Source organism: Pygocentrus nattereri, chromosome 16 (genome assembly GCF_015220715.1).
Source record: "Pygocentrus nattereri isolate fPygNat1 chromosome 16, fPygNat1.pri, whole genome shotgun sequence".
NCBI classification, from domain to species: domain Eukaryota; kingdom Metazoa; phylum Chordata; class Actinopteri; order Characiformes; family Serrasalmidae; genus Pygocentrus; species Pygocentrus nattereri.
This window is the reverse complement of record NC_051226.1, coordinates 39213047-39225814: the sequence shown is the minus strand read 5'-3', so window position 1 is coordinate 39225814 and position 12768 is coordinate 39213047. Positions and strand designations below refer to the sequence as shown.

The 12768-nt window shown below is 42.0% G+C and overlaps 1 protein-coding gene across 4 annotated transcripts; it reads right to left on the bottom strand.

Moving 5' to 3' along the window:
- Positions 1 to 1397: 1397 nt before the first annotated feature.
- Positions 1398 to 12667, bottom strand: LOC108442156. Of its 4 annotated transcripts, XM_037545801.1 has the most exons (6): positions 12385 to 12569; positions 12181 to 12302; positions 7514 to 7607; positions 5852 to 5896; positions 4977 to 5048; positions 1398 to 3599 (listed from the first exon to the last, which is right to left on the bottom strand). In XM_037545801.1, the coding sequence occupies exons 3-6, from the start codon at positions 7540 to 7542 to the stop codon at positions 3092 to 3094; spliced, it is 654 nt and encodes a 217-aa protein (XP_037401698.1). In that variant the 5' UTR covers positions 7543 to 7607; positions 12181 to 12302; positions 12385 to 12569; the 3' UTR covers positions 1398 to 3091. The 4 variants fall into 4 exon arrangements, with proteins under 4 accessions (XP_037401698.1, XP_037401699.1, XP_017577545.2 ...); XM_037545802.1 differs by lacking the exons at positions 12181 to 12302; positions 12385 to 12569 and adding an exon at positions 12582 to 12667; XM_017722056.2 differs by lacking the exon at positions 12181 to 12302.
- Between the last annotated feature and the right edge of the window lie 101 nt (positions 12668 to 12768).

Here is a 12768-nt window from a genome sequence, read left to right as displayed (position 1 = left end):
CTAGTAGTTTCACAAGGCGACTTATTTAAGTTCAAAAGTACTTTTGGTTATTATATTTTGCTGTGTTTACAGTACTGTATTGTGCTGTATTACTGATACGTGAGTATTAATTGATAGTCTTTGCTGTTTGTGGCCTGAGTGATTCTTTGTAGACTACATATTAGTATATTTTACCACTTTATGCCATCTTATTCATAGATCACAGTGAATTGTTCATGCTTACATGATGACCATTGGTTAGTAGTGTGAAGGTGAGCCAATACTGTGCTGAATATTTGTTGATTTGTTAATACACTACTGCTATATATGCTTATAGATGTAGACTGTAACCCCTGGCACTGTCCCTGTGCTGCAGCTGGATTTAGCAGCTGGATTTACGCCTCTGTGTGTATAATTAACCGTGTGAAATCATCACTGGAGTTTTATTAATGAAGACTAATGTGTACTATACCTTTATATGCTATATTCATCAAATATGCTTCTGCGTTAATCTTCTAAACAGAACCAAACATATTAAACAACTCTGACGGCTGATTAATGACACCCATCAACGCTCTGGCTGGACTTGCTGTAGTGTTTAGCTCACCTGAACCAGCAGGAATAGACTCTACAACACCTCCCGGGCACCCAGCATATCTTGTGTGTCATATCTGGCTCACAAATAGCTGATAACACAATACACACATTACACAACAGTTTACTGAGGCAGCTCATTAGACTTCTGCTCCACACATAGATAAAGACGTCAGTAAGCAACATAACAAGCCAGAATGCAGTTAATGGTCCATTGCTGTGGTTGTACTTTTGCAGTTTATTCTCAGTAACAATAATAATAATAATAAAGATTTGGACAGTTTGTCATATATGGCAGGTGGAAAGGTGAAGATGCAAGGAGTAGAGGTCGTAAAGGTGGATGACTTCAAATATCTTGGGTCAACCATCCAGAGCAATGGACAGTGTAGAAAAGAGGTGAAAAAGAGGGTGCAGGCAGGATGGAGTGGGTGGAGACGAGTGTCAGGGCTGATGTGTGACAGAAGGATAGCAGCAAGAGTGAAAGGGAAGGTCTACAAGACAGCAGTGCGTCCTGCTATGATGTTTGGTTTGGAGACTGTGGCTCTGTCTAAAAGACAGGAGGCTGAGCTGGAGGTGGCGGAGATGAAGATGCTGAGATTTTCGTTGGGAGAGACCAGGATGGACAAGATTAGAAATGAGCAGATCAGAGGGACGGTGAAGGTGGAGCAGTTTGGAGATAAAGCCAGAGAGGCCAGGTTGAGATGGTTTGGACATGTGTTGAGGAAGAATAGTGGATATATTGGGCAAAGAATGTTGGAGATGGAGCTGCCGGGTAGAAGGAGAAGAGGTAGACCTCAGAGAAGGTTTATGGATGTAGTGAAGGTGGACATGGAGATGGTTGGTGTGAAAGTAGAGGAGGCAGTGGATAGGGCAAGATGGAGGCAGATGATCCACTGTGGCGACCCCTAAAGGGAGCAGCTGAAAGAAGAAGTAGTTAAATATGGCAAGAATAAATGATGTTTATGATTTTCACCAGCAGAGGGAGACATTTCACTGGATTCCCTCATGTTCAGAGGGAAGTTAAAGGGACTTGGTTCAAATCTCATCTCTATATAAAGAGTTTGGTGACTCAGCAGTGATTCCATAGGCATACAATAAGATTATAATAACAACTACTTCACTTCCAGCTCTGTTTGGTAACTGAGAGGAGCAGGGCGTGCTGTTTGCTACCCGATGTTTCTTACTGAATAACCGTGGAGTTCCCCTTTAACACGCCTGCGCTGGTAAACAGGATTAATTACGCTCTCTTTATAATGAAACATGCGGGTGGTCAGTGATCTTAAAACACTGATGACGTCCGCAATGCACGCAGAAAAACACAACGTGGTGTGATTTATCACAATAGCGATAAATATACTGCCTGTAATTTCATAATATTAACGCCGTCACCCGGCTGGGGAACTGAACCCAGCCCTTTTTGCTGCGAGGCAACAGCGCTACCCTGCGCCACCGTGCCACCCCAGCATCTGATCACTTGGACCTAATTCTTGCTGGAGTGTGGGTCTGACCCGTATTCCTGAAGAAGCTCACACAGAATAGGGGTCAAAGGACAGCCCTTGCGCAGAATTGTCCCCCCTGTGCTTTCATTGCGTGGCAGCATGTTCCCCAAGATTTTACAACTTTCTAAACTGGGATGATCTGCTAGTTTCTTTTTAATGCAAAAGTCTAAGTCCGACCACTCGGCCTCCATAGCACCGTCCACTGTCTCCAGCTCTTCAGTCTGCTGCTGTGAGGACTGCCTCCTTTCTGACGTCTGACTCTTCCTTCTCTTTTTCCTACTCAGTGTGCTTCCCCAGTTTTCTAATCGCTGAGCCAGAATTTGTGCCAAGATGAGATATTTGTCATTCGCAAAGTTCTCTGGCAAGGAGGATGTGTTAATAATTTCATTGAGTTCACGTTTCAACTGGTCAACTGTCTCGTCATTCAGATGGCTGTATTCTAAGGCCCCATCAGGTCTTTGTACCTTATTTAGCTCTAGAGTATGAATGGCGGCCACAATCTCAACTCCACTGATGTTTTGGTTGTCCTTCCCGGGTCCTTCTGCCGTTCCCAGCTCCAGAGCTTGCATGGCTGCTGTAACCTCCTCATCAGTACTGTCTTTTGTCTTCAGCTCCAGGAACAGGGGCCTGTGGTCTTTGTTTGCTACGTCATCAAGGACGGTACATTTTTTGAATAACCCCTGACATTGCTTAAGCATAAAAAAGTAGTCCAACCTGGACACGATCTGCTCCCTGTTTCTGTTCTTTGTTGAAAAGGTATGTTTAGAACCTCCAGGTGCGTCACGTTCTGCAAAGACGTCAAACAGGTCATGACGGTCCATTAACTGCTCTACCAGTGGTCTGATTTTTTCGTGTTGAGGGTTTCTCTGTGATTCTGGATAATTCTTTAGGTTTCCTTTGTCTCCTTTGGCCCTGTCACTCTGTCTGAGTGTGGTGTTGAAGTCTCCTCCAATCACTAATGCTCCTAGGGTCACTTTCTCCAGATATGGTGAGAGCAGCTCTAGAGTGCTGGTGTCGTCTTAATGATTGTACACGCACACGAATGTGAAATCCTGGCCTTTCAGGCTGCATCGCAGAACCACGTAACGCCCGTTTTCATCCACTTCTTGGCTAAAATACTTAAACTTAATTTTCCTGTCTTTTTTCACCAAAATAGCCGCTCCTTTTCCGTTGTCACTATATGTCGTGTAGTAAGCATTCCATTCACTTAATGCTATCGTACCACCTTTACCGATGCATGTTTCTTGCAAAAAAATGACATGCGGGTCATCCTCTGATTTTTGCCGTTGTAAGCGGTTTACAACTTCCTGTAAATCTTTCTTCCCATTTATGTTGTAGCTGACGATGTTGAGACGATATGCAGGGTCATCTCTAGGTTCCTCTTCAGGCTCCTCTTCAGGTTCCTCTTCAGGTTCCTCTTCAGGCTCCTCTTTAGGTTTCAGTGTTGTGAACCGACGTCGAATGTTGAACACTCCAGTGCAACACCTAAACAAAGACTGTGTGCTGTTCCTTTCTCTGCCAGGAGCACTAGATAAATAAAAACATTCATTAATAAATTAATAGATCCAGAGGTCTGTGTGTAGAAAAATCAGGTAAGCACAAAATCAACAAAATTAGTTATGTTTTTGCATCACAATGCAACATTGATACAGACTTAAAAATGAAACATAATAATGAAATAGTAAATAACTCTTGCATTGTTGTTTGTTTGTTTTTTGCTCATTCTCAAAAATGTTATGGGCTGTGGTGAAAACACACTGTAAAATTTATATATATATATATATATATATATATATATATATATATATACACACACTATATTGCCAAAAGTAATTCACCCATCCAAATTAGCTCATGAGCAGCGTAGAGAGCTTCAAGGAATGGGTTTCCATGGCCAAGCAGCTGCATCCAAGCCTTACATCACCAAGCGCAATGCAAAGCGTGGAATGCAGTGGAGTAAAGCGCCACCACTGGACTCTAGAGCAGTGGAGACGAGTTCTCTGGAGTGACCAATCACGCTTCTCCGTCTGGAAATCTGATGGACGAGTCTGGGTTTGACGGTTGCCAGGAGATGGTACTTGTCTGACTGCATTGTGCCGAGTGTAAAGTTTGGTGGAGGGGGGATCATGGTGTGGGGGTGTTTTTCAGGAGTTGGGCTCGGCCCCTTAGTTCCAGTGAAAGGAACTCTTAAAGCTTCAGCTCCAAGAGATTTTGGACAATTTCATGCTCCCAACTTTGTGGGAACAGTTTGGGGACGGCCCCTTCCTGCTCCAACATGACTGCCCACCAGTGCACAAAGCAGGTCCATAAAGACGTGGATGAGCCAGTTTGGTGTGGAAGAACTTGACTGGCCTGCAGAGTCCTGACCTCAACCCCATAGAACACCTTTGGGATGAATTAGAGTGGAGACTGTGAGCCAGACCTTCTCATCCAACATCAGTGTCTGACCTCACAAATGCGCTTCTGGAAGAACGGCCAAAAATTCCCATAAACACTCCTAACCCTTGTGGAAAGCCTTCCCAGAAGAGCTGAAGCTGTTATAGCTGCAAAGGGTGGGCCAACCTCATATTAAACCCTATGGATTAAGAATGGGATGTCACTCAAGTTCATATGCGTGTGAAGACAGACGACCGAATACTTTTGGCAATATAGTGCATTTCGAAGAAAGATATTATAGTAATAAACTTTATCAGATGTAACTTATTTCTTTACACCAAAAAAAAAAACACACACAAACAAACAAAAAAATTAAATATATTATTTTCTCACTAGCATAGCTACAGTTTTCTGTACCATCCTACTTGCAGACTTTGACTTCAGCCAAGCCTGCATGTCCATTGACTCTAATGCTCAGTGGCAGAGAATCAAAGAGTGGAATGAGTCCAATTTTACCAACACATTTACCTGAATTCATCCTCCCTCAGCCGTCTGTCATTCTGATTCAGAGTACAGCTGTTGTTTGGCTGTCTCGGTGTTCTAAAAAGGAGAATCAAAAGATGCTGTTTAACAATGTAAACAAAGTCATTCAGCATGTCTGATAGTACAGACTCAGATCTCTTTACAGTGGTGGTGATGGGAACCAGGCGTCGCCATGACTACAACACAGATATCGACACTTTATTTACCATCCAGAACCACCAGAGAACCTACACGAGTCTTCTGAGCTTATATGGAATGTTGATGATGGAAAACAGTGGAAAATCTGGAATAATGAGTTTTCTTTGGGGACTATTTTGCCGCACAGCGCCCTGCATGTCTCCCTCCACCATGAATGGATTAAAAATAGATTTTAAGGCCAAAGTCTTCTCTTTACAGGTTACATTTTACTTGAACCTGATCTTACAAGCCGCTCGACTCCCTGATTTCATGACCACTGGAGACAATGGTGGTTTGTCTTGAACTGAGCCGTTTTCTACTTCTTTCAACCAAAGCCATCGTCAAATAAGGAGTTTGTAATTGTTTATTTAATGAATTTTACTCAGGTTTGGATACAAACACATCAAGGATGTCCTCCGTATACAGGTATTAAAGAGATGTGGGTGTGGAGGAGCTCAAACATCTTTAGATTCTCTTCATCACTGTCACCGATTCTCTGCTTCACATCTTTTGCAGCGTGGACTTAGTTTAGCCTCTTGCTCTGTACACCTCATCACATCACAGAAGCAGACAAAATACCATGTCTTAATAGTCAGGGGTCTTTTTAAACTAAGGTGTTGACATGGAGTCTGTGATAGTCCGAATAGTCATTATTTGGGCCCTCCATAGATCCAGATACTCACCTTGTCGGCAACAAAGTGATGCTGTTGCCTATCTCCCGTAATGCTCTAGAAAGGAGAAGAAAAGCGTGACAGTTATCACCAATCCACCTTAAACTACAACTACATCTCTCCATCTTAAACACCTTGTAGCTGTACTGAAGATAAGGCGTTAGCAGGACATGGCATATGCAACGTAAGCAGTTTCCTGAGGCCAGTGGGGACTATTGGGTCTTTAGGTGGGACCATAGTGTTTCAGGGACAAACACACGCCTTTAAATTCAAACAGCACCATAACTATCGCATAATATCTCTAAAAACATTGGTATAGCTTGCTTAAATGTATATGTTCTTCAGTGTGTTTAATTTTCAGCAGCAACCAAGGTAAAATAGCTAATCATTAGGCTAATAATTCAGAACTGCCAAATACAGAACTGCAAGATTGTTTAACATTTTAGTTGATTTTAAAAGAAGATTAGTCATCAAGGTGCACTCTGAGAAAAAAGTAAAGGGAATGAAGTAATTTGCTGCAGAACACGGATGCCCAATCCTGGTCCTGGAGATCTACCAGCCTGGAGAGTTCAGATTCATCACATTTGGATCTAATATTCAGATACTTTGAAGGCCTTCGTTAACTGAATCAGCTGTGTTAGTTAAGGGCTGGAGCTAAGCTCTGCAGGGTGCTAGATCTTTGAGGACCCTGCTGTAGAATGATTCAGTTCATTGAGTTAAACAACTATGTCCATGCAAGTCATGTTAAAACAAACTGCTTTCCAGGTATTTAGAATTATTTGTTTAAAACAATCTCTTGCATACTACTGAAGGTGTGTCCAAAATTTGTCAGATGTTTTCTTTTGAGATCCCTCCTCAACAGTCATTATAAATAGAAGCCATTCTATAAACTCTGCCTATCACTGTGTGTCCTGTCGGCTGAAAGTCCTATACCGTCTCCATAAAACCTGAGGTGCTTGGACCCCTATGATTGCCAGTCACCATGTAATTTGAGGTCTCATTGCGACAGTCCACAGAAACATCAGTTTCAGACAAAAACTGAGTGGCAGCTGATTGTCTTGGTTAATCATTTAGACACAGCATGCTCTTTGCTCCCATTAATGGGGTTGGAGAAATGTGTATGAATGAAACAAACTGTTTAAGAAACTTCTGTTGCATTTTGGCTCCATTAATCGGTGCCACTATGGCACAGAGTTCCAGTTACTTTAGCCAAGTTCATGTTTTCCGCTCATGAAACTCTTTCAACCTACATGATTTATATGAGTGGCATGTTTTATCATTTAAAATCAGGAACTGAAAGGCGAGAAGTTTTATTTGTCACTCAGTGATGTGTTTGGAGGTAGTAAAAGGTACATATGGGGTAACTTTAGGGGAACCAATCAGAATCTTTCTGGGGCAAGTGCTCCTGACTTCATTTCTGGGGCTAAGGTTGTGTTATATAGGAAAATATATTGTCAGTATCGACCATACTCATCGTTACTCAGCTTATTGTGATGGAATTTATTACAGTATAAAACATATTAACATATTTCCCACAACTAGGCGGCAAGTTGAAGATACACTTTAGCAAATTCAATGCACATTAGTGGTTTTAGGGGGTTTGACTAGTGTTCTAACCTGGGTGTATTTAATTTTGAAACAGTCAGTTCTTTGTATTCATATAAATGTACATACCGGAATTTATTCCCAAAGAAGTTTGCCATTGCCAGGACAGTCGAGAGCAGGTGGACTGAACGTCAGGGGCTGACAGGTCTCTGGTAAAAAGCTCCTGCGTGATCACAACGTTGAAAGCATATATTACCATTACATTCCCAATGATATTGATTTGATACCAAGTATTTATTCATTTTGAGCTTTTCTGAATATTCCTGAATATATAAAACAATATACTAATGTTTACTGTAAATTAATTGTCTGGGTAGTGAAACAATGAAAAGTCATGAATTTGAGGCCAAACTTGGGTCTAAACAGAAAGGTCAGAGGCTTTTGTTTGTCCAGAATGAATGGACTTAAAGAAAACACGGTCAGCAGTTCTTAGTGTCCATGATCACCTTTATGATCTTTATTATGTGCAGTGGCGGACAGTAACTGAGTAACTGAAGCCTGTTTAATTATGAGAGATGAAGAGAGGAGTGCTGTCATCCGGTCTGAATGTACGCTGTGCGCGTTTGGCTGCCGCTACTCGCCGGTGTTTTGTTTTTCTTTGGTTGCTTTTCTTTCCCTTTGCGAGACTTTTGGTACATATACTCTCCAGTATCGATGGACTCGTCTCTCTATGTTCAACAAGGTTTGGGAATTTAGTGTCGTCTCATCAACACGGCATCTATCTGGTGCTCTACAATGTGGGCGAGCCAGTTGTTTGCCTGGATTGAGATTGTTTGGATTGTCCTGTCGCTCTTCTGCGAACCTGCGACAGGCCTGTTCCAATACACCGCCGCTGAACTTCTCCGGCTGCGTTATCTCCGGTATGAGCCTCCGTCAGCAGTGCTGCATTTTCACCCGGACACTGCTTTTCTGCCTCGCCCGAGATGCATTCATCGTGGGTCTCGCCGGATTTTCCGTGTTGAAGATAGCTCTACTGAAATTCCATCATTCTGGTCCACCACCCGTCGCCCTCGCAGGAATACCGGCCGGCGTGTTAGCCACAGCATGCTTGCTAGCTTAGCCAGATCAGCTAATGCTACGGCCAAACACCACTACACTACCGTCAACTTCGGTCTTCTCAACATCCGCTCACTCACGAACAAGGGACATCTCATTAAAGATCTCCTCACTGAGCGCAAGCTTGACTTTCTCTGTCTAACTGAAACCTGGCAACAACCTAACGACTCCTCACAACTCAACGACTCTGCTCCTCCTGGGTTTGTCTACGTGTCAACCCCGTGGAGTAGGTCGCGGATGAGGTCTCGCGATACTTCATCTGTATCTGTGCCTGCTCTCAGTTCTCTGGAATGTTCAGCATGTGAAGTGCCTGGACCCTCTCCTACCATCACCGCTACAGTCTACCGTCCTCCTAAGCCCCATAATGACTTCCTAACTGATTTAGCCTCTCTACTCACTCATTCATCTACTCTCTCACCTAATCTAATATTGCTGGGGGATTTCAATATCCACATGGACTGCAATAATCTCCCCCTCACCAAAGACTTCTCATCCTGCCTGGAGAATTTTGGATTTAATCAATTCATCGATTTTCCTACTCACATAAAAGGACATACACTGGACTTAATCTGTTGTTCCGGTCTCACTCCGTCTAATTGTGCAGCTGATGAAGTTCATGTTACTGATCATTTCCTCCTCTCATTTAACATTACACTATGTCTCTCCATAACCAAGCCATCATGTCTCATCTCATTTAGGAACATCAAAGACATTGATAAGGATGTCCTCACCTCCAGCCTGGACAATATTCTGAAACTGGACAGCTCATCTTCGCTTGATGAACTTGTTGACCACTATAACAATAGTTTAACCTATATTCTCAACTCTTTCGCTCCTGTGAAAACTCGCCCCGTTTCCTTCACTCATTCTGCCCCCTGGTATACCCCTAAACTACGGCTAATGAAAGCTAAAGCTCGTCAGCTCGAGCGACTCTATAGAAAATCTGGTCTTACCATCCACAAAGAAATGCACAAAACGCACATGTTGCAGTATAAGGATGTAATTGTTCAAACTAAATCCTCCTATTACTCTGGTCTAATTAACTCTAGTGAAGGGAACACCAAAACACTGTTCTCTCTAGTCAACAAACCTTTCCAACCCAAATCCTTCCTACCTTCCCACTTTTACTCAACTGATACTTGTAATGCTTTAATGTCGTTTTTTTTTAGTGACAAAAATTCATAAAATCCACCAGAACATCTGTCCTGATCACTGAGCTTGATCCTTTCCCTACAGTCTTAGTTAAATATGGTCTTTCCTCTCTGCTCCCCCTCATAACTGCCATTATTCATTCCTCACTCACTAGTGGAAAACGGCTGCTATCACTCCTATTCTGAAAAAACCTGGCTCAGACCCCAACAACTTTAATAACCTTCGCCTGATTTCTAACCTCCCTTTCATTTCCAAAATACTTGAAAAAGTTATTGCTACTCAAATTCATTCCTTCCTATCCCAAAATTGTCTCTATGAACAATTCCAGTCTGGTTTTCGCCCCTCCATAACACAGAAACTGCTCTTCTTAAGATCACTAATGACCTTCTCATGGCATCTGATTCTGGTTTATTTTCCATTCTCATTCTTCTAGATCTGAGCGCAGCCTTCGACACTATTTCTCATACTATCCTCCTTAACAGACTATCTTCCTTTGGCATTAATCATATCGCACTCGACTGGTTTCATTCCTATCTCTCAGGCCGCACTCAGTTCATTCAACTCAAATCTTTCAGGTCTCAGTCTTCCCCTGTTTCTTCTGGTGTACCCCAGGGTTCTGTCCTGGGACCCCTACTTTTCATAATTTACCTTCTGCCCCTTGGCAATATTTTTCGCTCTTTCAACATCCATTTCCACTGCTATGCAGATGACACCCAGCTCTATCTATCTAGTAAACTAAGTACTTTGTTCCCGCCCTCTTCCCTTTCCAACTGTTTATCTGAAATAAAATCCTGGTTCACCTCTAATTTCCTAAAACTTAACGGTGATAAAACTGAAATTTTGCTTTGTGGTTCCAAATCCACATTATCTAAAGTGGATATTTTCTCTATCCAAATTGACAGTACATTAGTCTCCCCCTCACCTCAGGTTAAGAGCTTGGGTGTCATCTTAGATAACTGTTTATCTTTCCGCTCTCACATTAGTAACGTGACCCGGTCTGCGTATTTCCATCTGCGTAACATCAATCGTCTACGCCCTTCCCTCACCCCCCATACTGCATCTACTCTAGTTCATAGTCTTGTTACATCCCGCATTGACTACTGTAATTCTCTTTTCTTTGGCCTTCCTCATAAATCCCTCCATAAGCTTCAGCTGGTTCAGAATGCAGCTGCCTGTATTATCACTAAAACTCCTTCATTCTATCACATTACACCTGTCCTTCAACAGCTCCACTGGCTCCCTGTTAAATATAGGATTGAATACAAAATTCTCCTCCACACATTTAAGGCCATACATAATCTTGCCCCCCCTTATCTGTCAAATCTTCTCCAAATCGCAACTTCTACCCGCTCGTTCAGATCCTCCTCTTCCATTCATCTCTCTGTACCTTCTGCTCGTCTGAGTACCATGGGGTGCAGAGCTTTCAGCCACTCTGCTCCCAAACTCTGGAACTCCCTCCCACCTGACATCCGGAACATTGACTCTTTTCCTCTTTTCAAATCCAGTCTTAAAACTCATCTGTTCAAAATAGCCTACTCTCTCTGTTGATGTTTTTATTTTATTTTATTTTTTTATATATAACCCTACATTTTGTAGTGTCCTTGTGTGTCGAGAAAGGCGCTTTTTTTTTAATTAAAAATTTATTATGTAATTAGTTTCTGTACTTTAGTATTTTTTGGTGTATCTGTACTGAAGTTTCTCCGTTCTGGGCGTCTTTCTCCTTTCACTCCACTACATTTCAGAGTCTAATATCCGACTTTTTCCTCCTACATTTTGAGAAATCTGTCGTTCCTTTTGGTTTCTGTGTGTATAAAAACGTCACATGTCAAAACGAAAGAAGCGCAAAGCCAGAGCACCAATCAGGGCCCAGCGGTCACTTTGTTTAGAGCTGGTTTTGACCTGTTGGTCATACCGACCCAGTGCAGCACGCGGTTCAACGTCAGCGCAGCAGCGTAAAACTTTGGGAGAGTCTGTTCAACATAAATGATGAACTAACCTAACTTTGTGTAAATAGAGCTCAATATAGAAATATGTCCACATATGCAGTCGAGACTGACGCGGCTTTTTTCTGAATTTCTACAAACACCATTTCATTTTATAGTAAATTAGTTTGGGCTGGTTTATGTTTATGAACAGACGCCTACAGATCAACATAGTAAAGGAGCTCATCTGTGATCCTGAGTTTAAAGCCAGTTTTTATTCAACTTAAACTTGGAAATAAGATGCATCAATTAATCTTTAGTAATCTTACTTTTGATACTTAAGTACATTTGAAGGTAAATACTTTAGTATTTTTACTCAAGTGGAGGTCTAAAGGGAGGAACATTTTACCTTGGGGGTCTAATTTAACTCAGGTACATGGTACTTGACTTCATTCACCACTGCGTATGTGTCACTTTTTTACAGTGTGGCTTGAATGACAAAACATGTAACAGTCAAAAAAGTTTAGAAGTCATTGAGTCAATCAAAGTTGTAGCCTGCTTTCTAAGTTGGTTAAAAGCTTGTAGATACATTGCATATTCTCCTACCTTCAGTTATGCTGCTTTTAAGCTTGAAATTGTGGTTGTGACAGAAGCCACTAATCCAAGTACATCAGGTTTTCTCTGCAGAGCCAGCTTACATTGCTGTCCTCTCTTGATTCACAGGTAGGCTGTGACAGATCAGACAGATGGCTGTGTCCAGTAACTCTAAAATAATTAATTAATTTTTTAAAAGTTACTGCTTTTACCCACCAATCTCTCTTCCGTGACCTGGAAACTGATTTGCTGATCTTTTCTGCAGTTCGAATTCCAGAGGAGACAAAACAAGCTGCTTCAGAAACCCGCCGAAGAGTCTTCCAACTGAGGATTCTGATTTTTCTATTCTGATTTTAAGCTCAGCTATATGTTTATTTCAGTCAAGTATATAGCTTTAAACAAACAGCACTAACCTTCTTCCTGGCAACAGCGTAATCTGCAGAAGATACAGAACCCAGCACACTGCTGGTTGAATCTTTTTTAAGAACAGGGTGAAGACATTTCCTGTCTAAGTGAGAGGGGAAATAAGACAGTCTGCTTTTGTGGTTTATGCCTGTATGTTGAAATGAAGCCATCGTCTTCTAGGAATAGGGCTTCTGC